Below are 27,692 nucleotides of genomic sequence, written 5' to 3'. Positions count from 1 at the left end.
CAGTGATCTGTCGAATCTTAAGTACGTTCTCACTATGGCCTTCTGTCTTCTGTTGTTTAGCTCTAACTGGGGGATTCTGCCTTCTGTCGGAACTGAGATCCTTCATGGTCGGGGAGGTGAGAGAGAACCACAAACACAACAGCTAAGTAAGAAACAATTCCACATGTTAAACATTATTATTAAACGCAAGAATTTGTTAAGGGGTATACAATCCAGATTTTAAAATTTTAGAAAACAAGTTAACAGTTTCGCAAAAAGAAAAGAGCAGGGGATTATTATGTTATGTTATTTACTAGCAGAACGAAACTATCACATAACAACAACACATTAATTGCAGTTTTCCCCTGACTTGGCTACTTTAAACAAAAGCTTTGTAAATAAAAACACATGCTAGACATCAAGGTAGAGTTTACACTTGGTGTATATTAGGTGTCCGTAACTGGACAAAGAATTACACCCTCTTTCCCCACGACGAGGGGCGTTACCAGGAGCAGCTTCCCAGGAGGTGGGCCCGAGCCCTTCCCAGCCATCAGGGGGAAGGCACACAGGCGGCCAGTTTCTGCCTCACAAAGCCGTCCTCCCCACACCCCAATTCAATAACGGGTTTGGAAATTCAAGGTCAGCCGTGGGCAGCAGCTTCTTGTCCAACGGTCACCACGGAAAAGAGCCACCCCACTGACACGCCGCGGTCTGGCCAGGGCCACCACTGAACAGGGGGAAGTCAGTCATCTAAAAACTCAGTCTTGTATGAAAAAAATATACATCCTACCCCCGACTGCTGCCTTGTAAATCCCAGACGCTGACTTGAAGACTGGCATCTATTTTGAGATCTACTGAGCTGGTAAATAAGTCGTGATAAAAGATTTCTCACTTTTAAAAACAAAGCCCTTTCTCCTCAACTTGCTGGACAAGCTCAAAACAACAACCCTGAACTTGGGAACAGATGAGACACCAGACCACCAGGGAAGGAAACACACTCGCTGTCACAACTGCCCACCCAGGGGCGAGTCACTGGTTCAGATCTGTGTGTGAAGCATGGTTTACGGAACCTTACTGGATGAAAAGAGACACACGGCCAGTCTGCTTCAAACGGTATTTTAGCACCACAGCAAAATGCCTGATGGCCAGCTGTGCAGAGCTGCAGAGAGGGGGAAAGAAAACGCCTCTCCTGCTTGGCCCCACAGCAGGCTGTCGAGGGGAAACAAGCCCAAACCGCAGGCTGCAGGGCCCAGAGGAGAAACACCAGCCTCTCGCCGGACCGAGTTCTGCGCGTGGCACCTGCACGGGAGCCCCCGCCCCCGCCCCCGCCCGGGCCCCTACCTTGCCAACTGGGCCCCCTTGTCGTCGTCAGAGCTCAGGTCCACACCCACGGTGTCCTCTGCAGCGGGGGACACGGCCTGGTCTTCCTTCTTGCTGTCCTGTTTGCATTTCTTCCTCCTCCGTTTTTTCTTTTTCACAGAACTCGAGGTGAAAACGGCCTCTGTTTCCAGGATGTGTGAGATGTCTGCACTCTGTCCACCTGGTTTCACCAAAGGGGAGTCAATATCCGTGAAGAACTGATCCTCGGTGGGAATCGGCGAGGTGGCGAGGTAAGCAGGAAGCTTCTCCTTCAAGAGAACATGGGGAAAGAAAAGCCACCTGTGACACACCGCACGCTGAATCCAAACGCGTTCGTGGAGCATCTAAATTCTCACAGTGGCAGAAAGAACACCTCCCTCGCTCTAAAGGTAAGAAAGTCATACTGAACTCAGGCCCTGCCCACCCTGCCCTGGACAGGTCTTACCCCGCTGCACACAGCTGAGCCTTCGTGCGTTTCAGCCCGAGTTGCTGAACACAGCGGGGGAGCCGAGGTGCCGAGTCGGCGTGGAGCACTGGCCGTGGGGCGCGGGGAGACCCCGGGGGACGCAGGGCATGGGGAGATGTGGATCATGGGGGAACGCAGGGCGCGGGACAGCTCCAATGGAAGCAGAGCCCATCCCGCTGCTGCGGGAGTTGTGGGGGAGATGGCGGGGGGCACCCTGAACGGCTACTGGCATGGGAATGGTTAAAGGACTAGCGCTGGGGACACCTGTCCTGTGGACTCTCATACTGTGCAGCCATTGAAAGGACAAAGCTCCATCTACAACTACGGACTTGGAAGGTGCTGATGACATACAGTCAAAGGAGAACAGAGAGAAACTAAAAAGTAAGAACATGGAAGCCAGATGGGTTTTGGAAACGTTTACCCCCCCTTTAAACTGTGAACTTCTGGAGGGTGGGGCCGTGCGTTACTCATACAACTAATTCAGATGTTGTTGGATAAATTTTTTTTTGTTAAGTTTAAAGAGAAGTACTTTATGCTAAAGAAAATCTGGCCAATTTGGTCATACATGGAACAGGAAAAAAGGCTGGAAAGTGGACACTCCCCAAGTCAACCTTGCTGAGCATAGCTTTCAATGGGACCATCAGGACTGACCAGGAGAGGCAGGTGGCGGACCCCCAGTAACCCCGTCGGCTCACTCACTGCAGCTGCTGATCTATACAGAGCGCGAGCAGTGTTACAGTTACATCAGAAATGTTTTGTTCTGCTGATAACTCATTTATTGCTTCATTCTGCCTTTGGCCTCTGTCTCTAACCAGGAAAACTTTTCTTTAGGCCAAGTAAATGCAAATACAGTCATATAAAAACAAGTACTTAAGATGCCAGGAGGAACACTGGTCTGGTGAGGTTTCACTGTGGCTTTACACACCAGCCCTGACGATGCTGGCTTCTAGTCTAAACTAAAAAAACAGTAAACAATCTCATTCTGCTGTTGTTTACTTTTTCTTTGTGAATTTATGACATCAAATTGGCAGTTCATTTTCAAAACTCCCCAAAATGTAGCTCCAAATCCTTAACAACCTGAATTTGACCACTTCTGCTGAGATTTTATTTTTATGATGAAAGATGTAACTGTGCCTTCTAAGAAGTCTTAGAAAGATCCACCTTGAGTCAGTCAAGGGCAGTCCACCCACCACTCAAACCAGAGGACACGCGGGGGGGAGGGGCAGGCTGCGCTCTCTTGCTGAAAGACGCCAAACATGCAATACTCATTTATAAAGGTCAGAGGGCAACTGATTTAAATACCCTGAGTACTAAACTAACACCTGACTATTCAGGGTGCGGGATGTAATGTCCCCAACAAAAACGTCAAACATGTTTCCCAAGTTCAAAGGCCACACATGCACGCACAGGGACATGGCCTCAGAGACGCCTGGATCACTCAGGTGGAAGGACTGTCCTCGGGCCCGGGTGGTCACTGGAGGCAGAGAAAAACTGTGCCGCCCTCACTAGAAGGGCCAGTGCGAAGGCCTCCTGCCCACCCCGCGCCCTGGGCTCTGGCGGGGAAGCGCTCACTCCTCCTGCTTCTCTGACGGATTAGCTGTCCACTGAAGAGTGAAGCCCACCTCACCAGCGACGGGCATCCACACAGCCAGCCATGGAAACGGAACCTTTCTGCTTTGGGAGCTGAAGGCCAGCTGAACACGACGTGTGACGTGGATGTGACCTGCCGGGACTTACATACTCCTCCTCGGTCTCCTCCACGAAGAAGGCCTCCCCATTGTCGCCCAGCTTCATGTGCAGGTCCACCGCGTCGCCATTGATCTCTATGTCGATCTAAGAGGAGAAACGCGGTGTGATTTAGCATCAGGAGTCTCTCCTTCAAGCTGAACTAAGCCAAGGTTCTGCTCTCAAGCCCAGCTTAGCACCGAGGCTCCTAGAGGGTCAGCCCCAGAGAGACCCCTCCCCTCCTGCCCACCTCCCACCCCTGCCCCCGGCGGACCTGGCAGGGAGGGAACACGTAACCAGGGACTGAAAAAAATGCTTTATCATCTATTTACATAACAAAAATTTTAAAAAACATTTAATTTCCCAAATGCCATAAAATAGGGAAATATTGTCAACACAGGCATGCACACTTGCACAGGTTACAGCCCAGCTGGCCTCACGCTCCGATCAACACAAGTTTCGGTTACCACCATGTGTTAACTGAGGAGCTGCACAAAGTACACTTCACTGCCAGTTCTCGGTCCACAGATCACTACAGTCGTCCTTCGGACACTGAAATCCACGGAAGGTGTTCAAGTCCCTTATGTGGAAAAGGACACATTTGCATATAACTTACACACATCCTCCCATGTACTTTAAATCATCTCCAGATTACTTGTAACACCTGATACGATGTAACTCCTACATAAGTGCACTGTGAATGCTATGTAAATAGTTGCCAACCTGGAGTGAATTCAAGTGTTGCTTTTTGGAACTTTCTAGAAAATTTTTTCCCAAATGTTTTTGATCTGAGGTTGGTTGAGTGCTTGGATGCGCAGCCCGTGGACAGAGTGCCACGTGTATGTAAATAACCAAGGCACCAGACTGGAGACCAGTCCTAGCACACCTGTCTCTCAGCTCCAGAACAGACGCAAAGCGCATGGGATAAATCAGGGATAAACCCAGGTGACACTTTATAAAACGGGCCATTGAAAGAGGAAACCGACCACGATCAAAGTGCGGTTAAGACACACAGTACTAGCGCTGGAAGTAAAATTCAATCTGAACATTAGCAGAGGAAACAGCTGACCGTGGGAATGACACTGAGGATGTGCTGTCAGGGAACCTGAGGGCACGCCCCACACCGTGTTACTGTCACCAGAATGAGAAAACATCAGACCAACTCAAGCTGAGGGACAATCTACACTGTAACTGTTCCATACTCTGCAGAGGTCAAGGTCATAGGGAAAGATAGAACTGTTTGACAAGACAGGACGAGAGCAATGCAGGGTCCTACAACAGAAAGAAGGCAGTAGTGGAAAAACCGGTGAAATCGTAATAAGGTCGTTAGCTAATAGTTTATAACGATGTTAATTTCCTGGTTCTGATGATTGTGCTATGGTTACGTGAAATGTTACCACTGGGGAAAGAGGCTGCATGAAGATATACGGAAACTGATGAAACTGTATTTGCAGCTTGGCTGTAAATCTAAAATTAGTATGTTAAAAAAATATGTCAACATAAAAAATATGTCAACATCATAAAAAGACTGAGGAACTATCACAGATTGGAGGAGACTAAGGAGACAGGACAACTCAATGTTCTGTGTCTTGACTGTGGTGATGGTCTCATGGGGGCATACGTATGCTTAAACTTAGCAAATTATATCTTTTGAATATGTGCAGTTTATTGCATATTAATTATAAAACAATAAAGCTGTTAAAAAAGAAAGGATAACGCTTTAAAAGAAAATGAGACTAACAGGCCACTAAGAACTGAATATGAAACAAGTTAAAAATCCTGTATTAAAAAATCATGTAATTTCAGAAATGTTAATAAAACAATTATTTTATACAAAAACTCATTTTTCTTTTACTTTTTAAAAGAAAAGGCTGCATAAAATGGTTTCCGTAAGACAAACGTTAATCCTAACTCATTTTCTTAGCCTGCTTATATTACTGTGAATATTTATTGCTAAAAAAAGGTGGGCATTGGGGGTGAGGAGTCATAGCTCAGTGGCAGAGTGCGTGCTTGGCGTGCACAGGGTCCTGGGTTCAATCCTCAGTGCCTCCATTAAAGGCGAGGGGGAAAAAACTGGTGGGACATGAACTCTGAACTCCTCTAAGACTAAGTACTGTGACAAATTCCCGGTGTGGAGAAAAACATACTTTCAGGTAAGTTTTTAAAATTTTTCCAAAATAAACTAGTTGAAGTCACATAACCATCTAGAGTCGTCTATGATTTTCTAAAGCGGCTGTAACAGCTTCTTCCACAGTCACAGGAAGAATGTTTTTTAACTGAAAGGTATGTGCAAATGGAAAAAGTAAAGGAAAATAACCTTTTTTCTAGACTGTAAGCAAGGGGATAGGGAAAAACTACATTTACACCATAATACCAAACCTTAGGTTTCTCAGGATGACTTAAATAAATTTGTTCAACTAGAAGTTAGACATCTAAAATAATTAAAATAACCATTTGTCGATTTGTTGTTATATAAAATTTTACTCATATAAAATTTTTAAATTAAACCATACAAATGAAGTATTTAGAGTTATTTTATCTTTTAAATTCAAACTAATACCATCCTTCAAAATTTTCACCTTTGGAGGTTATCCATTTATCCAACATAGCTGGGAAAACGGAATGACACTTCTCTAGGATACGAACTCAAAGACTGTTTTAAAACCATTTTAGAAAAGTTATCCCTTTGCCTTATGTTCATAGCCTTTATTTTTAGGGTCAAATATGACATTTCTTACTATGACTCCTTTCTTCAGTCTCTTGAGTTGACTGTAAATGGAGTTTGGTTCTTTCCAAAAATTAAATCTAACATCCAATTGTGCCAATATTGAGAATATTTAAAAGAATAAGCCATGAGCTCTTTAGGCCACAAAGGAAAAACACTAAAAATCTTTTGGGAGATGGCACCAAGTTGGAATAGGTACTTCCCCGAGTGACTGCTCCAAAGGAGACACTCATATTGATGTACTGCTTTCTAGTAACCTGGTTTCCAAACAAGACTCGTTTCTTATAGCCCTGGCGTCCCACACTGTGCCTTAATCTTGCTCAGCACATACGACTGAGATGTTGATACAGAACTGACTGACTTTTGAGAAATACTTAGCAGACACTTGTGTTGGCGTGCCGACATTCTTTGGGAAAGACTATCTCTGGTGTCCTGCAGGGAGCTAGCCTCCTCTATTTCACACCGTCCATTCCAGGTGTGGCTTCAGAGTGGCGGTGGGGCTGCTGTCTGAGCCAGGTCAATGGATATATTCCACTCCCAGCTGCAATGACTAGTCCCAGAGACATATGTGACCTGTCTGACAGGGAGACCAACACTGATATTTCTGAAGGAAGGAGAAGTTACTGGAAGTAAGCCTGAAGGTACTGGCAGCCACCTTGCATTAGAGAGACAGACACCAAAGGAGGCAGAGTTGAGAGGTGGGGACAGAGTTCTGATTACACCTTCAGAGACTCTAAATGAAGCCCTGATTAAGTCGAACACCCCTGGGCTTCAGTTACACACGCCGATTAAATTTCCTTTTTGACTAAGCTATTGTGAGGTGGATTTCTGCCATCCACAATGGTATCCTGCCTAACACACTGGGTCATTGAACTCTGATAAATAATTAAGCCATCAGTTTTGCATTAAATCAACAAAATCAACATTTTAAAATATCAAGTACAGGTTTATCTTTTGAAATTAGATTCCTGAGTTAGGAAATACACAAAGAGTACTGCATTCTATCAAACAAGAACACAGCACTGGCAGTGGGAAAATCAGTAACCTGCACCTACAACCAGAGGCTGTAAGGTGGTTATGATTTCAAGTCCACTTCATAGGTGTCCCCATATTTGAAAACTGAGTTCTTAATTGAAAATCAATGAACAGCTTCCTCTAACCCAAAATGACCTAAAGTAACTCAGATAGTAATCCAAATTGCCAGAGTATCTCTGGGCAGACATGATTTTGGTTTTAGTGTCATAGAAAAGCTATGGTTTGTTCAAATAGCCAAATTCCCACCCAAACATATCCTCTGGGTGTCTGGGACACCAAGGGAAAGAACAGGAAAGAAGAACTTCCATCTTTTTCTGGGTCTCATGGATAGACTTCTACTGAAAGTTAAGGGTTTGACAAGATATTTAACATAACGATTTGTGTAGCCTCATACAGAAATTGTATTACTTTCTTAATTAGAGGCAAACAGCACGCAGAGACCGCATCTGCCTGGTTACCACTTACAGATTCACAAATGCTTATATACACCAGCCTGCAGGCTCCTGTTTGAAAGCCAGAAGTCTTATTCAATCTGCTGATCAAAAACCCAGGTCACAGTGGGGAGAGGGGAAAAAAAGGCCTTATACACCATTTTACAGATAGATCCTTGCATAACTAATGGGAAATTTCAGTGCATGAACAGTTTGTTGCCAATTCCTCCAAAGCAGCTTCAGCCTGAAAGTACCGTAGGTTACTGTTACTGGAAGAAAGAAAGAATTCCAGAGAAGCTACGCTGCAGCTGAACACTGTTTCACAATGAAAAGTTCCTAAGTCACTCAGCACATCACAACTGCTTCTGGTTTCTAAAGGGTGACTCACCAGAGGCCGGACCACACAAGCCCTGCCACCCTGAAACGTGGCTCTCTAATCACTTTCAAACTAAAATAGAGATAAATTCCTATTTTGAAGAGTAAGATCAGCTATGTAAAAGAGCCAAAATCTGAAAACAGACGTTTTCCACTTATGATGGTGGGTCCTCTAAGACGTACTTCTGGGCCACAAAACGGTGTGGGTCTTTCAGTGGGCTTTAAAACCCTGACAGAGACTCCCTTTACTGTTTCGCAGACACTGTGGGACTATAGAGAGGAAAACACTACTAGGAACCTGCAGAGCCTTATTGTCAGCTCAGTTTTCTAACACGACTGCCATCAGATATACTAACAAACCTTCCAGTTGCTTGCAACCTGAAGGAAAGAGGATGGAGGAAAAGGAAAAACCAACACAAATGCCTTCTTTCTGAGCGAGTCTTCACTAAAATAAATAAAAGCCTGGGGATTTGCATTTCAGTCTGATCTGGGGACAAGTCCTGGTATTTACAATAAAATTTAGATTACAAATCAGGTTTTACAGCAAAACAAATGCACAAATCTGGCATTAATTAGTTTTGTTTAGACAAATGGGATTCTTGAGCATGTCAGTCTTTTCCATTCACAACTGGTCTGAAGGCATCACACTAAGTATTTTAAAGTGCTGCCTAAGGTAAAGGAACTTCTGCTAAATACATCTGATTTCCCCCTTTATAACTCTACTTTCTGTTTGACTCATCTGAGTTGCAACATATAGGATTATTTTATACATAAATGATTTTCACCTTTTCCCCCCGAGGCCTCCTGCAGGAGGGTTCTCTGAACTGAGAAGCAAATTCACAACAACATTAAAGGCTGACTTCTCATACCATTGTCTTCAACATCATATAGATTAAAAAAAACAAACAAAAACTAAAACAGAAACACAGAGGCCTGGAGGGCCCGCAGGAATGACCTGCTCTGCCCCACCCGGCCCCTGCCTCCAGGAGCAAAGGCCGTGCGCTCACTCACCACCTTCTCCTTGGACCTCAGGACGCCCAGCTTCCCGAAGCGCACGTGGAAGGGCGAGCACTGGAAGGAGCCGTCCTGCTGCCGCACCACGACCACGTCGATGCAGCCGGACAGCGTGGCCTGGTTGATGCCCTTGTAGAGCTCCTTCACGGTGACGATCACCTGCCCCGCCAGCTGTCCCACGTAATTCATGGTCTGCGACTACAGAACACAAGAGCTCGACGTTAGCACTGAGTTGTGGGTCTGATGACAATGACAAAGAAAAAACCTGTAGTGACTAAAACGGCCCCGCTCACTTGCGCCCCAGATGGCACATCACACCGACCGCGCCCATGCCGGCCCCTCCGGCCAGCCTCGTGCTCACACGGTCTCTGCACGTTCCACGCACCGACAGCCCCAGACTGTGTGACTTCGTGTCGGAGGCGTCCCAGTCGGGCGGGCACAAGTTCACTTTCCTTTTCCATTGTCACGGACCGAGCCAGCTGCCAGTGGGCGTTTCCCCCAAGTTCGGAACCCACCGAGGACCCAGACCACCACTGCTGCCCGCCCAGGACAGCTGCGGGTGGGAAACTGCGTGCACTCTGCCTGAGAAGCCAAGCAGAAAAGTGGCTGAAGATCACCCCAGGAGGAACCTGAAATCTCGCCTTTCCTGCCGGAAGACGAGGGAGAGATGGGCTTTCTTCAGAACGGACAACACGGTACAGAGAGGCCAGATTAAATAAACACTCCGATGAGCCAGGCCAGGTCTAAGCTACTTACAATATTACTTTTAGGGAAAATCCCTTCGATGCTTCAGCACAACTCACAGAACATATATTCCTGTTGCACAAAGTTCAAAGCACAGGAAAGGGTTTTAATCTTGTTCCTTAACCACAATTCACTACTCAAGTCAGGATCACCAGGCTGTAAAGGATCCCCCAGAAAGGGTCAAAGAAGGTGGTGAGGGCCCCCGCCCGCTTCACATGACCCCAGTATGGGGGCACAACACGCGGCAGACTCTGAGGGCCAGTGGAGATGTCTCCGCGCCCCCACCTCTTCCATCAATCCGAAAAAAACCAGCCGCCTTCACTCCTAATTTCGAATTTCATTTCCAGGTATTGATACCACATTTCATTCACTAGACACTGGTGCCCCAGCAGTACATCAAGGCACAACTGAGGACAGCTCCTCCTCCTGGGGACAGGACGGACGCAGCCCAAACAAGACGCCCTCCATGGCTCTGGCTCAGAGACCTGACAGACGCCCGCGCAGGTCATTCACCGTGAGCACGGATGTCTCTCTAACCCAGCTCAAAAGCTCTCCTGAGCTCAAAGTCACACGTTCAGAAAAGTTCCCAGAGAGCACATCCTAACTCGTCAGTCAAGTCCAAAGCCAAACCGAAGAAAGAATGCCATCCCCAGGAAACTCCGGGCCTGCCAGCCCGGCTGCCTGCGGAGCAGCTCACCAGCACCCCCCAGGCCAGCACCCCGACTCCCCTCGCTTGGTTCTGCTCCTGCACGCGGGTGAATATGCAGTCCGGGCCATCAGTTCTACACCAGGGAGCACAGCCACAGCACCTTCACCCTGGATCGTGTTTTGACTATTTTAAAGTTAATGCTACCAAGGCCCCAAACTGCACCTCCAGAAGGAGCTGGCTCTGCGGACGTGAACCAGCCACAAACCTTACTACCACGCAACAGGACTAGAGGCATCCTCCACAAGGTCAGCTCTGGCACAGCTGCACGTTGGCACGATCTCAGTTTTAGAATTATTGATTTGAACTCGACAGTGAGACCAAGTTAAGCTCACATGAAGTGCTTGACGACCATGTCTTGAATGAATAAAGGAATGACCAAACGAACCGTCAATGAAAGGGTCGAAAAAAATAAGAAACACATGTGAGGTGGAAATAGTGTTTCATTAGGATATTCATATTACAGCTCATATTTTTAAAAATTCATCTTATTAATTTTAGCCATGACAACAGGTGTGCAGTGGTCCCGGTTCTGATTTGCATTTCCCCAGAGGTTAGCGATGCCCATCATCTTTTCAGGTGCTCGTGTGCCATCTGAACAGCTCACTAAATTCTGTCTCATACAAATGCATTACAACGCATTTAGAGGAAAAGGGAATAAACATCTTTCTGTTCCTCACTTTTGGGGTCACGGTGTACAATTTTTTAATATGTTAAGAATGCCTCCAAAAACAGAAGTGAAATTCAATTTTGTCTTGAGTAGTTCATCTTTTCACCCGCTTACTGGTTTTCAGCCGCCTGGAACAGTCCAACGGGATGTTCATAGTTCGCAAGCAATACACGTTCACAACACGCTCTCTGCCATCTTGTCACGCACGTTAACCAAACAGCACCCTCGTCATCAATCTCTGTATTATGTTGGACGATGGCAGCAATTTTAAAATGAGTTTTGTTACAAATCTTAAAAAATTCATAATAAATTATATAGGTCTTTTCTTAAAAGCAGCTGAAAAATGGTTACTTTAAGCATCTACATTCAGCCATAAACAGTCTTATAAACTAAATTTGTAATAAGCTTATTCAACTGGAGCACAGAATCCATAATTAAGTGTAACTACATCTATGTGAGATGATTTTAATTACCATGGTTAAAAGATGTGCTGTCATACAAGAAAGTCTATTGTCTAAGTGCCAGTTGCTAAATGTAGAAAAACACAGGCTGTCAAATGGTTGGTCTTCTCTCGGCAGACATAACAGCCCCCTCGTGTCACGAAGGTGGGGAAAACCAAGTAAAGGGAGGCGAGGGGCACCCCAAGCAGGCGGGGGGAGGAGCTGGGCTAAACAGCTTCCTCTTTAAGCCAAACCTCACACCACAGAACTCTATTCCCACACACCCAGCCCCGCGTGAGCCGTAATAAAGCCTGATGAGAACAAACTCAGGCCCCTGCCCCCAGCCTGCCCTGGTCCACGCCCGGGGAAGCGGGACTCCAAACGGGGCAGGACAGACGGATGGTTAAGTAACCCAGTCACATGTGGGGGTAAAGCCCCTGAAGACACCGGCTTTTGAAATAAAGATTTAAAATTGTAGCAAAATAATACACATTATGAACTATTCATATATTCATATTCATCAAATTTCATGAGTGAATGATGAGTAAAAAAGAGGGGAGGGGAAGTGAATTCAAGAACAGAGAGTGACGGAGAAGCCACAAGAAAATCCAGACAAAAAGCAAAGACGGCGACTATGGCAAAGCCGTGCACACAGAGAGGCTGCGGGGACGGGAAGGATGCCCCAGAGCGGCGCCCCCGTCTCCAGGCTCATGGGCACGAGGGGAAACATCACGATGCATTTACTGATTCTTAGAGCCGGAAATTTTATCCAGTCCAGTCTTTCAACAAATACCAGGAACACTTGCAGCATTTCTCTGCTGAAGTACAGCCAACACTCATCAAAGAGCAGCAACTACGTCTTCGAGAGCTTGCTCTGCGCCAGATCCTCGAGCTTACGTGTCATCATCTCAGAACCACTTTATAGGAAATTGCAGGTACATTTTTAAAGATAATGAAACTGAGGCTCAGGAAGGTTAAGTACTGTTATGGACTGAGCGTGCACTGCCCCCCAGATCCCTGTGTGGAAGCCCTAACCCCCAGGGTGACGGTACCTGGAGGGGGGACCTTCGGGAGGTGGTTAGGTTTAGATGAGGTCATGGGGGGGGGCCCACGACGGGACTGAGGTCCTTCATAAGGGAGGAAGAGACCAGAGCACGGCCCCCACGCGAGGACACGAGGAGGTGGCTGTCGGCCGGCAGGAAGAGGGCCCTGGGAGGAGCTGAGCCTGCCGGCACCTCGACCCTGGGCTTCCCAGCCTCCAGAACTGTGGGAAGGAAATGTCCGTTGTTTAACCACCTCCCGTCTGTGGCACCGTGTTCCAGCAGCCGGAGCTGACGAAGACAAGCTTCCTATACACCACGTGCTCCCCCGCTTGCCAGTTCTGGGATCCGCCCGGCCGACAGGGACCCAACTCCTTCCACTAAGAAGCGCCACACAGCACCCGACAGTCCTGGTTGTTATGTCCACCAGAAGTCACCCTGAACACGTGCCACCCTCTTCTAAAGGACACAAGAGCTCACTGCACAACTGCAACCAGGTCTCATCTATTCTCAGCTAAGCATTCTTGTTCCTTAAAATAGCTGAAATGACTGGGTTTACTTCTACTTTTACAACAAACTAGACAACTGACTTTCTTCAAGTGGAAGATCCCAAACTAGACACAACGGTCCAGACCGGCCTGACTGACACACAGCGCACACCACACACAGTGTGTGTCACAGGCACACGGGCTGGCCTCAGTGTTGGGCCCTCCCAAGACAGGCTCACTGAACATAAATGCAAAGAATGAGCAGACAGCAATCAACTGAAAACCTTAACAGAGGCTAACTGGCCCTTCACACATAAAATGCAACAGACCAAGTAGTCCTTCATGCGTGAGACTCGGTGGTGTTCACTATCAGGCTTTTCTCATCAAACATTTAAAGTAAACACACACCAGTATCTGGAGTAAATGGGTAGCTTTCAAGATTCAATTATTTACCAAAAGTTTAAAGATTTACCTAGCAGCTTTTCCTGAGCATCAGAGAAACTGAAGAAAACCATCGTGACATGCAGTAGAGATTTATAAAGGGAATGCGCCAGTAAGGGGGTTGAAACACAAATCTCCCTCCAGTAAAACTGCTCCAAAACGATTTAAGGGTGACACGTTCCATCAAAGACCACTTTCATTACGGAAGGATAAACACAGACAGACAGGTAACTATTTAAACAGTGTAATCTGGTTCTGCAGTGTTTTAATAGCTGGATACTTCTTAAACCATTCACATATAATCAAAATCTGTTCCCTAAGTTTAAAGCTTACCTTCTATCCAAGGCTGGGTACTACTAGTTAGCTGGTACCACAAGTTATGGCCACTAACAACCATCTATCATGTGTCCAGTGCCGTGTTAACCTGCACAATGTCTCATGTAGCCTTCACAACCACCCTGGACTTTGGCATCAATATTCCCATTTTCAGGAGGGAAGGAAGGTTCAGAATCGTCCAACTGTCCTGCACTTGGTGGTGAAGCCGATATTCAAACTCAGGTCTGATCCGAGGTCCACGTCCTTAACTGCATCTCTAAGTGACAGAAACGCTCTGAGCAATGGTAAGGGCCCCGAAGAAACCCCCAGATTTCCTGCTGCAAGTGGGCTGCTCTCAGCAACTGGAGTTACTATTTTCACGTCATACTGCTTGGCCACACAAATACGAAATGGTTACGGAGTCCAAAGACGCCACATCCGCCCCCCAGCCGCCCTGCAGAGTCAACCGCCAACCCGCCGCTAGACCCCCGCTCAGCGTCAGGAAGTGGGCTTCCTGGAGATCACGTGTGACAGAGAATAGCTTTGATCCAAGGACTTGCCCTCAACATTCCATCCAACCTTCTGCTCACAGACGTGAGGAATGTGCCCCGAGAAAACAGAAACTTCTAGAAACTTCAGGAAGCAAACACAAGCACTGTGCCCTCCCACCGCCCCAGCTTATACCTATGCTCCACACCAGACTTCTCCAGGAAACCAAGTTTACGGTCTGCGTTTGAGAAGCACTTAACATCTTTCGAGAACTTTCTCAAACATACCTCATTTGATCTTCAAAAATGAGAATTCAGGTGACACAGGGCAGACATTCATGTTTCAGCTGAGACAGGAGGTGCTGACTTCCATTACCTTCCCTAGAACCCAGCCCCCGGGACCCCCGCCCACCCTCCCCACTACCCGTGGCTCAAATCCCTGCGCTCTCGCGGTCCCTGGTGTCCCTGAGGTTGAGAGACCTGAGGGCTGAACTCAGGTTGCACTCAAGTCCCTACACTCCTTCCAAGGACCCGGAGTCCCCATGAGGTGGCCTCGGGCACAGAGTGTCACTCCCCCGGGCTGCACCACGCTGCTTCTCTAGGTCGGGAGGGCAGGGGCGCAAGTGCCCGAGACCTGTGTCTGGGGGGCTTAACTTGGGCTAGACACTTCCCGAAACATTCCCGAAGGCCCTCAGATGCGACAGGGACAGGTGACAACCGAGCCAGACGGGCGGGCGGGGCACCACACAGAGCAGTGTGGCCCATGGTGGGTCCAGCCTCCCCCGAATCTCAAGGAGATGCGTTCCTCTGTGCCTCCCCGTTTTCTCTTTCCCCATCAGAGCAGACTGCTAACTTAATTCTTCTTATTTTACAGCCTCTGCCTTATAATTCTCAGTTTATAAAATCGGAAACAGGAAACAGCAGCACTAGAACAGACAGCCCTGACGCCCCGGGCTCCACAAAGCAGAGGGTCTCCTGGCTCCATCTGACCTCCGGGAATCCAAGTCCACGAGGAAATGCCCCCAGGTCCCTCCCCAGGACGGGGGTCCCCATGGACAGTCTGCAGACCAGGGTCTCCCGCTGGCAGACTTCCGGCACACACCAAGTTCTCCAGGCGGCCTTCCATCCCAGTGAAGAAGGAATTTTGTAACAGCCACATCCAGGAAAGGCCCCTCAATGCGATACCTCTGCAGATTTAACCTAGAAATCGTCACATAAGACTGTGATTCCTTCAAGGACACTACAACAGAGGATTCATAACCCATCCATCAAGATGTCCATCATGCTGGGCTTTGTCTGTGAAGATCTTCTTACAGTCACACAAAACTGAGTACCCGCTTCATGCCAAGCACCACACGTCCATATAACACAGTAAGGTAAGTAACGCCTGCCCTCCTTCCCTTCAGAGGCCCTGGGTCTAACCAGAGAAAGAGGCCTGAATACTGTCTTAATTTACATAATGCCTTGTCATCATGCTATTTTGGAAACTTTAAGGAAGACTAGACAAAGGGAGAAAAAAAGCTGCACGGAGAGTCAAGGGAGGTCTCAGGAAGCAGAAAATATTTGTTCTGGGGGTGAAAACGTGCATGAGGTGTCGGTCAGGCCAAGCAGAGGGGGCTCCCCAAGGACAGTGCCGGGAAAGGGTGTGCGGAGCGTGAGGCAAAGGCCCTGGGCTCGCCCTCAGGGTGGCCCTGGTCAGGGGAGTGACACATCGCCTGGGAGCGGGACGGGAGGATGAGCTGGGGAGCGGGGACTGGAAGCTGAGACCAGGAGACTCTAAGAGCAGAGGGGGCGGAGGGGCAGGGGAGGGACCCAGGGCAGTGCTGAGGGAAGGGAAGCAGCCGGCTAGGATCACACCTAACTTCAAGGCAGAGTTAGACATGCACCAGCACACAGCTGAGACGCAGCAAACACCGCCTGCACGAAGGAGCAGATCCATGCAGACAGGGGGACGCAGGGCAGACTTGGTGGGGGGCTTCCAACCAAGGTTGAACTTCAGTAATTCTACTTATTACACTGGGTCAAAATTTTATGTACATGAAAATCATCCCAGAAAGATTAAAAAATGCCAATTTTCTTGCATTTTAAAAAAAGTTCACTAACTGACGATGAAGACGAGCCAGGTTAGGGAAGCACAGCTCCATGTAAGGCGGCCCTGCTGATAAAATCCCATGCCCTTCCAAAACCAGTCTCATAAAAAGGACTCCAAGAAGGCGTACAGCTTTGGGCCCTAAGAAGACAGGGGCTCCAGACCCTCCCGGGCTGACGCCTGCACTCCTCCTGGGGAGGCGGAGGCTTAGTCAGGGCGAGGTGTCGGGAGGATCTGGGGTTCCAGCTGGGTCCCCTGTAAATGACGGGTCTGCAGAACTGGTTTTCTAAAGAAGAGCGGCCCCATCCCCTCCACTGTCTGAACACACAGTTGGGCCGACCGACATGTAACTGACCCCTTCTTCTCCTGCTAAGCAAGCCGGCAAGGTCCGCACTGCAGGTCAGTGCTTCTCAGAGTGGTCCGTTGACCCTCTGCAACAGAATCAAATTTTGGTGGATAAGAATGTAGTTTCCTGGGCCCCAGTGCAGACATAAAAACGGAGGGTGGGGCCTTAAGGATCTGGTACCAGGACTCCGATGGACACTCAGCGTGGGAAGTACCTCCAGTCTCTGCTGCATGAGCTTTCTCCCCCAAGCCCTGACTAGGCTTGTTGAGAAAATCAAGTTGTCACGGTCTGAAGTTTGTATTGTCCCCTAAGGCACACCTGTTATCTTGACGTATGATCCAGACTTAACAGACTTTGAACTTTATACATTCTAAGGAGCAAACAGCTGACCTGCTCATTTTATGAGACGTGAATTCTAGAACTAGCAGCAGTGGTTCTGTCTACTCTCACGTATAAAAATCCGGGCCTGGGAGGACTGCTTTCCTAGGGGTTCCTTCCCTAATTACAAACCAATACACTATTCAACACCAACCTTCAGACTATGCAGGAGAGATTTTTTTGATCAATATTCCTGTTTCAGAATCTGACAGACACATGGCGCAGAGGTCAGCTCAGAAGGTAATACCACAGGGCTCCTGGATCACCGAGTGATTTCATTTCTTATCTCATCTCTGGAACAGGGGCCCCAGCTGGCTGATGGGGTGGGGAGACATATGAACCAAACAGGGCTTAACAGACATTTGTGAAGTGTGTACGGAGAACCAAAGCGACCAGAAACGGGTGAGGCTGAGCCACCGGAGTGGTGACCGGGAAGGCCCACCAGCCACGACACGGAGGTGCCCACGGCCCCAGCTCCTGCCCTTGCAGTATCTCTCTAATGAGGAAAGTCATAGCTTGGCTTGTTCAGAGTCCACTCCGAACGTCTTCCAACAGAGGACTTAAATAGGGTCAGGCTGGTACTGGTTCTGACCTGGTAAAGCCACCTGGAGCCTGCTACCCCGCCTCCTCCCAGGGAACACCCTGGGAAAATCAGCAAGAAAATACCCCAGCTGTAACCCACTGAAAGCCACCTTCTGCTGAAGAACTCAGGCTTTTCCTTTTTTTTTTTTCTTCTTAATGAAAGGACACCAGGCTGGCGTTAAGCTCAGCTGTCAAGGCTGCTCATGGTAAATTCAGATTCTGAATCTGTCACAGCAGATCCTCTCTAGGAAGTGTGGAAGCACAGACTTCTGCTCACCGGGCCCACTTCTCTACGATCCCACCCACTCACTGTCTACACAGCAGATGCACAATCGTCTCGGGCTGAGTGGGGTTCCAAGAGGGGAAGACACTTGGCCACCCAGCAGTACACGTTCCCTCCCAAGTGGCTGCCTGAGTCCCACCACCTGTTTGCTTCAGCTTTTCAGTAGATGCAACTAAAGGGGGGGGGGGCGTAACCGTCACCTCTTTCACCTTCAAAACCCATCAGCTGCCCGCCTGCCACCCAGTCACCGGCCCAGTAATTTTCAGGACAATCCTTCTTAGTCCGACACCAGTTTTCTTCTCAATCCATCAACTATTTCGGCTGTTGATCTAATATTTTATTTGAGGAGCCCAGATGGTCCAGCCTTACTGGATGAGGAGGTGGGAACAAGTCTACAGTCGACCGTGGACACCCAGAGCACAGGGGACCAGATCACAGAGGGAGGGGCGAGAAGGAAGCAGAGGCGGCAAGAAGGGCCCCTGCCCGGCCCACTGCCCAGCACTGGGCTCTGACCAGGAAAGGAGATGTGTGCTCCGCTGCCCTCCCACAGCCCAGCACAGCATCCCCGCCCCCCGCTGAGAGGAAGTTCTGACGGAGCAGTGGTGGATGGCTGAATGGAGGAATCAATGAGGAACACAAGGCCTGGTGAACAGAGTCAGCAAGGAGAGGGAGGAACAGCCACCATGTCCTGTACTGTGACCTGAACGAGAGATCCAAGAGGTAAACGAGGAGACTGTGTATGTGTGTGTGTGTGTATTTGTAAATGTATACGTATGTAATGCGTATGCATATTTTTTTTTAAATGCCAACAGTGGAGGCCAAACCAACATTCCAAAAGCAATGCTCAGATATTCAGAAATCAGTGCTTTTCTCCAGATGCTGGTGCAGATCTCACAGAAAAAACCTGCATAAATCTAGTTTGAGTGCCAGTCAAGAATAAAACCACCCCCGAGGGGTAAATCTAAAAATATCCCCGTGAGAACAAAGGACATCCGGGCGCCGCTCTGGAGAGCACTGAGCTGGCGGCGGGGGCTGGCAGTGTCACACCGCCACCGAGGGCCACGACAGAAAACGGATGGGAGGACAAAATCGGGTGCGTCGCCTACCAGCCGGTCTACCTACAGGAAGACTCATCGATTCACGGGAAATGGCTGGTAGCCTCTACAGCTCAGCAGTGTCTCTGAAGGTTCACTGCATCCAGCAACAGAACTGGAACAGAGTGAGGAAGCTGAGTGTTCCCGCTGACTCCTACCTGCAGACGTCCCTCCATAGAGGGACGAGGGGCCAGCAGCACAGGAGGAAAGACAGCCCCAGCCGTGTTCCTCCACCCGCAGCCCCCCCCCCCCGGATGCTCGTGGGTCCCCACTCCTGCCTCCTCCTCCCTGCTCCCCTTCCAGCCCCTCACTGCACAGCAACACAGAGCTTTCTGCCAGTTTGGCTATGTTTTCCTGTCGTGGCTAAAATATGCCCAGTTCTAATCTACTTGTACCTGAGGTGACAGATCACAGTGTTACAGAGAACACTGAACCTGACCAGAGACTTCGGAGAAACATGGAACTAAAATCATTAAGAAATGTAATACTGTACAATTCTGTCTATAATTCATCATGAAAGATATTAAACTATCACTCATCAACCGTTGTGTAGTGTTGTACCTGTCAGCATGTAAAAGCCTGTGGCTACATGCTGACACCAGTTCTGCTATGAAATGCAGTTTTAAGATTTCAAATAGCTGTACCTTGAATTATTCAAAATAAAAATTAAAAAAAAACTAGAGTAAAATTAACCCTTTTGTAGTGTCTGGTTTTACCTAACCACGTAACAATCACTATAATCAAGATGCAGAACTAGACTGCCCAAAAGCCCCCGTGCCTTCCCCAACCCCCAGGCCACCACGGATCTGCTTTCTGTCCTGGGAGTCTCGCCTTTGCCAGAATGTCCTACCAGTGGAGCCACAGAGTATGCACCCTGGGGAATGTGGCTTCTCTCACTTAACATATGCATTTGAGATGAACCAATATTCTTGCAGTGATCAGCAGTCTGCTCCCTGCTGTTGCTAAGTTGTATCCCATCGTGTGGATAAAACAAAGTTTGTTTACCCATCCACCAGCTGACAGACATCCGAGCTGTTTCCAGCTTTGGGCGACGATGAACTTACCTTTGTTCAGGCTCTTGTGTGAACGTAATTCCACTTCATTTGCATAAACAGTTAGGAGCAGGGTTGCTTGAGATGTATTTTTCAAGGCTGATTCTTGCAGCTATTGTATTTAAGATATCTTCATTGCACTCTGGGTAGTTTGCTATTAAAATAAATCCCTCCTTAAATTATTTTACAAAGTGGTAATAATTTAACTGTTTTATGAGTTTGGATTTTCTTATGTGGGAGTCGCTTAAATTATTCACTTAGACGGGTGACAATTCAAACTCTTCATTTACAAAGGCTGTAACAATTGAAACTGCATACCCTTGACAAACCACATACATAACCTGAGCTACAACTCAGATGTTTTACCCAGTGGTCCCCTAGTGCTGATCATGGGGAGGCGACAAGGCGCAAAGAGGAGCGGCGCTGACACTGATGCCTCCCAGGACCACCACCTCGCTCACCTTGTCTCACCGAGCCCTCGTGCTCAGGGGAGCCAAGTGCTGCATGCATCGTGCTAGCGAGAAAACTGGGGCCCAGGGAAGAAAAGCAATTTACCCAGAGTCAAAACGTTACACAGCGACAAGTCCGGAAAAAGGCTCAGGCATATCTGCCTCAAAGGCCAGCTCCTGAGAACACCAGAGCTTATGTAACGTCCGGGGCCACGTGTAAGGAGCAATTTCCTAGGTGCTTTTAGAAGGCCACGGTGATTCTGCTGTGTGCCGTCGAACACGGAGAACGCGAAGGCTCTTTATTATGAGCAGTCCTGAAGATATGATTACATATGACCTAAATATATGTCCTCAGGAACATGCTCTCATCTTACACTTTCTAGGGTGAGAGAATTATGTGGCTATCCTATGTTGGTGGTGATCGTTGCTGACTGTAAGCAACTCTAAAATAAAACAAGAACCTGGCTGTCCGGCTCACTTTCACATACAGAAGGCACACACTTCTCAGCAGGTTTCTATGGAAACCATACATAATATTTTCATGATGACTATCACTTTTATCCAGACATCAGTAGGATACGCTTTCTGTTGGAACACCTGACTTTATTTGAGGCTCTTCCCATTTACTGACGGACTGCAGGTTAGGAATTGACACCAGGACTTCCGCAGTCAAAATTAACAGCTGTGGGACTGGGAACAAATGAACATACTCTTGTGGTCTGCAGGCCTAGAGAAAGACAGCTTAAATAAACTTAATTCATCTTCCTCTCATGCCCCCAAAGAACCTCAGTTTATATCACAGATAAATTAAGTTCGTATTTTAAACTTGTCCCAAAGTGTTAATTCCCTGGGTTGAAAGTTAACTTGCATCACGTGGTACCTGATTAAGTGCAGGAAGGAACGAGCCAGACGAACGACCCCAGCAGGATCTGAAGGTCACTGCAGCTACTTTAACTTCTCAGCTACTAACCTGACAAGCACATGGAGGCCTGAAGTTCACTATCCAAACATCCTCAACATCCCAGGGCTGAAGGGTTTACCTTCAAGAAGTCAGTCGGTCAGAGAAAATACCTGCTTTAGAAAGCAAACGACACTTTAGAAAAAGAATGCAGACTGCCTTATCAAAAAGCAAATCAAGGATTAAAATAAATTTGGTTTCACTGAAATTTAGGGCAACTTTTTGTCATTTGTTGGTGTGGACTGCGCATCTATTAACACACACACACATGCACGGCCCCGCGCCCTGGTGCTGTCAAACCACTAGACATCCCCTCAACGTGCTCAATTTCTCTGACCAAGTTCTGTAAGAATGCCGGCCATGAAAATGGACCAGTTTCCACTCCACTACAAAACACTGGGGACTTTTTCTCCTAAGAGGCTGGGGTCCCTTAGTTACAAGGGCTGGGGTGGCACAGAAGTTCTTGTCAGTGTAAGAACTGCTGACTCAGCCAAGGGTGGAAGTGATGACGATTCACCAGGTGGGAGACCGTGCGTCGCTGGCGAGCATGCAGAGCCACAGGAGCCCTTGAGTTCACAGCGTGCCCCCACAGAGTCGTAGCCTCCCATCTGATTAATCCTAAGTACCTGTGAAGCTTCTAAAAATACAATTTCCTAGAAGGAAGGCTAGAACGAAACCTGTGGTGCTGGACAGGAATCGGACGTCCCACAGACGGATGCACAAATACAGAGGTGCTTACCCCTCAGCTGGAAGGCGGACTCCGTACCCTCGCTCTCTCTGCCAGAAGGACCTAGGATCGAGGACACTCTAGAAGCAACAAGCACAGCAAAAGCCCATATCCCCGTTTCTGAACACCACCCTTCAAAAAAAAGGAACCAGGGATCCTTGGAGAGGCGGCTGATTCCAGGGCTGGGGCAGGAAAACACAAGATGATGCTGGAGTGTCTCGGAGTGCCCGAAAGTAGGATTCTGTGCTCAAAATCAAGTGATTAGGGCAGGTTCAAGGAAGTCAGCAGCCAGTGTGAAAGAACTCCCAATGGCTAAAGCTGGAGCAATTTGAGCAACGAAACAAGGACAGATTATAATCTACGGGATAATCTTTTGAGACCACACTGGTAGTAATTAAAAAATAAGAAGGGAGACGGACAGGTTTCTCTTAAAGATGAATTCCAACTAAGATATAAAGAATGAGGCAAAGAGAAGAGCGCCACTGAGAACCCCGGTGCCTGCGGCAGGCAATGGGTGTCAAAATAGAGGGTGAAAGTTTGAGGAGAAACGGGACATGTGCATGTTTGCAAATAATCTTCCCCCAATATATATTCAGTACTGAAGGAAAAAGCGAGTTCCCAGCAGAGAACACTGGCAGACGCAGCCTCGTTGAGTGATGCAGGGACATGTCACAGAATGAGACGTGTAGCACACGAAAGGGCCCATCACGGCCATGATGCTCCTGCCAGAATCCCATGGCCTCCGGCTACCGCAGAGACACCGCCAGACACACTCCCCGAGGGCAACTCCACACGGCACCTCGAGCGTTATGGTCACGAAAGTAAAGATAAGGAGGTCACTGACCGGAAGACGCCAGATGTGACAGCCACAAGCAGCTCTGGGCCAGATCCTCAAACAGAAAAAGGACTCTAGTGGAGAAATCTGAAATGAAGTCTGTAGGTTGGTTTTAAAAACAAACCAATTCCTGGGCTCCCCCTTGCCCCTGGCAATTCTGAGACAGTCTGTCTGGGAATCTGTACTTGACATTTAAAGTTCAGCAGCGTTCCATCAACCCGCCAGAGTTGGGAATCCGATGGCCAGGCCACCCCAGACTACAGGCACAAGGACTTCTGAAAGCCCCCAACGACCCCGAAATGGCAGCTTACGGAGCTGTGACTGGTGGCAGGCAAGTGGCTCAGCGCCCTGTCGCACCTCCAGGCCCGGGAAGTGACAGAACCCAAGGCAGGTGCACCTGGAGGCCTCGCCTTCAGCACAATCCCAGCCTTCTGACTATCTCTCTATCGTGCTTGCTTACGACTTCATGCTGTTAGAACATAAAAGACAGATGACAAAGGGCTTTTATAATCTCAGCCACGCTCTCCCCACCCCCACCTGGCTGCACGCAGCCTCTCTACTTGCAGGTCAGGCGGAGTTCAGACACCTCGCAGAGAACCAGTGACATTCCAGAGATAACCACTCCCCTTCAGGCTTCCCTGGGAGTCTCTCTGGGCACACTTCTGTAGCAGGTCTTTGTACACAGAGGGCGAAGGTTCAGATGATACGCCAGGACACACAGAGTTCTAGCACAATTTCACCAGAGCCAGAACGATACTCCAACAAAACAAGATCAGCATACTGCTGTTTCCACCCAGTGAAAAATACCTTCCCTAAATGTCTTAAATTAAGCAAAGTGAGAGAGCTCAGGGGTTCTAGCTTATACAACGGGCTTCAAAGAAGTGACAAATAAAAAAGATACCTCGTTTTTAGGGCAGCAAAATAGTTAAAGTAACAAATAAAAATTATTTCCCCTAACTTCAGTTCATGTGCAGTACATATGCAAAAATTATCTACTCTAGAATTAGTGTCCAATTTTTTCTTCAGTAAAACTGCACTGGTTTTGAATATTTAATACCTAAGATATGAATATAAAGCACAAATTATATAAAAAGATGAGTGTCTTGCCAAGAGAGGTGAAGTTTTTATTTAGATCCTTTCAGAGAGTTGTGTCCAGTTCCTCTAGACTGGACCAACACCTGACTTCTTTTAAAATTGAAGTACAGTTGATTTACAACGTTGGCTTAGGTTCTGGTGTACAGCATAGTGATTCAGTTATACATATATACATGCTTTTTCATATTCTTTTTCATTACAGGTTATCACAAGCTATTGAATATAGTTCCCTGTGCTACACAGTAGGGCCCTGCTGTTTATTTATCCCATAGTTAGCAGTTTGTATCTGCTAATCCCAAACCCCTAATATATCCCCCTCCTTCCCTCCCCCCCCAACACCTGACTTCCTGAGACATCTGAAGACAGGATGATGTGACAACTTGTTTCTCCTATGCACAAAACTGACCGCCCAGCACGTGGATCAGACCTACGACACTGGGCTTACCCTAGTCGATGCGGTGAGGCAGCCCAGCTGACCAGACACGTGATCAGGACCAAGCCCCCAGGCAGACTAAAAGATGTAGTGGCCATACAGTCACTTGGTGGAAATCCATCCAATTAATATTACTCACAAACTCAGAGTAGCAAATAATTCAGACATATTAGTAACTGCAAACCAAAAATGTGTGAGCATGCAGCGGACTCAGTGTGGCCCCACAGGTACGAGCTGAACGAGGAGGATTCTGCTTTCTCTAAGTTAGCGGTTCAGCCACACACTCTACAGTGCTGTGGGGCAGCGTGCGGCTACCCGTGAGCCACCTCCAGGTCCTTCCTTTGTGAAAACAGATGGGGGCATCAATACAAGAATGGATAATGAGTAATTTTCAAACAGCCTAGACATACTTCTGGCCACAGCTTCTAAGCTCCTCTCCCCCAAATTCCCGAGCTCATCTGTGGCATCAGGATGATCTGGCAATCAAGCTGTGAAAACAAAGATTCTTGGGGAATTTACTCCCCCAAACTGCCTAACCAGTAACATCACCACGTTTCTGTTAGGAAATGAAATTCTATGCAACTAAATATTTTACTAGTTTTGTGATCATTGTCCATGCTGGAGGAAAGTGGTTCTGGACCCACTTACCCTGTGCTGCTCCAGGATTTCGGGTGTCGGGGAGTCCCAGAGTCCCAGGGCTGAGGTGGGTGGGGGCTCCCCGCTCAGCACGAGGCCCTGGCTCCCAGCCACACGCCCCGCCCACAGGGTGACTTGCTGTCTTCTACCTCTGTTTACGTTACTTCACCTTGTTGTAAATAATATAAATACACAAAATTCTCTGAAAAAAGGGAGCTTTTTGGACTCCAGCAGGTCCTCTGATGGGAGTGTGGGGAACACAGGTGGAGCAGCGCCACCTCCCGGGGTCTCAGTGCTGCCCCATGACCAGGGTGCCACTCCGGGCAGGGGCTCCTGTCTCCAGGAGGAACAGCCAGACGCCTGTACAGCCCCTTCCAGCTCGAACGCACAGAAAGACTCCACTCGACAAGCACGTCATAGAATGAGTCTGGCTAAGAGCTCCCGCAGTACATCCTGCCCTAATTTTAAAAAAGCAATTAAAGTAATTTAAAGTAAGTGGGGGGAAATAAGGCCAACATTATTTCAGAACTTCAAGGTCATGTGAATATGAAATAACTTGGCCTTTTCCTTACCAAATAAAGGAATTACCTTTACTTGTTTAAAAATTCTACAAATACGATTTAAAAAAAGTCCCAATTTCTAACTGAGCACAAAAGTTTCTTCACGTTTTTTAAACTGTGAGATTTACACATTTACACTCCAAGCACATCAAGCCATCTCCTGCACGACGGAGACTCTCATCTCTCAAAAAGAGGTGTGCCCAGACAGCACGTGACCAGGAAGGAGCATCTGGGTCACTGAGGGCCTGGACCCTGAGTGTCCCCTCGCCCCGCCACACACACCAGTCACAAATTCTAACTCCTGCGTGGTCAGCACAGCTTATTATGCAGATAGCAAATCGCGTGTCCTGAATACCAGCCACTCAGAAAATCCAAGTTTCTCTTGGGGCTGGGAGGTGACTCAGGGGACTTGATGCTCTAATACTAAGGCAGAAGGACCTGTGGGCACAGTGCGGCCCGAGCCCCGGCCGCCCTCCCTCCAGAAGCCACCACCAGCAGCAGGAAGCACCAGGACTCTTCCTGTGATGCTGGCTTGTGTGTGCCGGTGCTGCTCACCGCATGAATTTTTAAACCATTTTACAGTCAGCCACACTCACCACTCTCCCTTCTGACGTTTACAATAAATGCGCAGGAATCCACATACACATACACTCTACACTGTTAAATGAAAATTTCAAAAGTGAACGACCCCTCTCCGTGCACCAGACCTCCATTCAAAGTCAAAAGACCCCAGCAAGTACCTGATTGCCAAAAGGTCCAAATGCAAAAAGCACAAAAACAGGTAAAGGGGACAAAAATTTGTTTAACTTTGAAACTAAAATCAACCTGATTATGAGCCACAGATTTTAGAAACTAATTTGTCTTATTTTACACTTGTTTTCCTAAAAATGTACATACGCCCTTAATTTTCTCAAAACTACCTTTACTTCATTGCATTTATTTCAGATTATTTTTAAGGGAAAAGGTAGAGTTAAATTATACTGTCCTTAATTCATCTGATTTTGTTTCCTTACTGCAGACTTCTAAAACTTACAATTTTACGTGACTTGCTTTATTTTATATCTTGTAAGAAGAGAGGAAGCTCCAGGTAAAAAAAAAAAAAAAGACAATTTGCATTTTCCCCACATATTTCAAGATTACACATTTTTTTGTTAGCAACCACAGGAGAAAAAAAAGACTACAGTCACATTCTCAAAAGAAGATGCCAGTTTCAAAATATTAGTTCAGTTTTCAAAACAAAATGGCTAGGACAATACAAACCACAAAACAAACTCATGGAAAAAGAGATCAGACTTATGGCTACCAGAGGCAGGGTAGAGGCTGGAGGGACTGGATGAAGGCAGTCACTAAATCTGAAAAACAGATTTTTTTTTTAAACCCATAGAATTTTCAATGTTTTTTATTGCTCAACTACTACACTTAGATGCAAAGAGAATGTGAAACTAGATATATTTCATGTGAAACCTAGTTTCAAAAAAATTCCATTTAAAGCAGCAATTTCATTTTTTCTAGGCAGAAAGTTATTATTTGCTAAATAACAAACAGAAAAAGATAGAAAGACAGTGTAGAGTGCATGAGGGAGAGCAGGTAGCCAAAGATTTCTGTTGAATACAACATTTAAAACTTAACAAAACTCATTCTGATGCTATATTTTCCAAAGGAAAGGCACCAGCTCTTTTCCCTGGTGGGTGTCCCACCCGCTCCTGTCAGCACGTCGCAGGTGGAGGAAGGGGC

General features: G+C 47.5%; 1 protein-coding gene and 2 long non-coding RNA genes across 7 annotated transcripts in view; all 3 read right to left on the bottom strand.

Moving 5' to 3' along the window:
• LPIN2 (lipin 2) overlaps positions 1-27,692 on the bottom strand; it is an 83,145-nt gene that overhangs the window by 23,506 nt on the left and 31,947 nt on the right. For 4 of the 5 annotated variants that reach the window (XM_032467342.1, XM_032467344.1, XM_032467343.1 and 1 more), the window contains 3 exons: positions 9,107-9,307; positions 3,542-3,637; positions 1,321-1,607 (listed from right to left, as the gene is read on the bottom strand). In XM_032467342.1, the coding sequence (XP_032323233.1) occupies positions 1,321-1,607; positions 3,542-3,637; positions 9,107-9,298 (575 nt within the window). In that variant the 5' untranslated portion in view covers positions 9,299-9,307. Of the gene's footprint in view, positions 1-1,320; positions 1,608-3,541; positions 3,638-9,106; positions 9,308-27,692 lie in introns of those variants that run through there. The other variant, XM_032467345.1, reaches the window with a different exon arrangement.
• Positions 14,704-27,679, bottom strand: LOC116659588. The gene is made up of 3 exons (XR_004314939.1): positions 26,940-27,679; positions 18,814-18,819; positions 14,704-14,714 (listed from the first exon to the last, which is right to left on the bottom strand). It is a non-coding gene; the product is annotated as an uncharacterized LOC116659588 (long non-coding RNA).
• On the bottom strand, positions 20,406-23,515 carry LOC116659587. Its single transcript, XR_004314938.1, has 3 exons — positions 22,412-23,515; positions 21,685-21,785; positions 20,406-20,419 (listed from the first exon to the last, which is right to left on the bottom strand). It is a non-coding gene; the product is annotated as an uncharacterized LOC116659587 (long non-coding RNA).

The sequence above is a fragment of the Camelus ferus genome, chromosome 24 (genome assembly GCF_009834535.1).
Source record: "Camelus ferus isolate YT-003-E chromosome 24, BCGSAC_Cfer_1.0, whole genome shotgun sequence".
In the NCBI taxonomy this organism is placed as follows: Eukaryota; Metazoa; Chordata; class Mammalia; order Artiodactyla; family Camelidae; genus Camelus; species Camelus ferus.
Note: the sequence above shows the minus strand (reverse complement) of the source record. Positions and strands in the feature narration are given on the sequence as shown.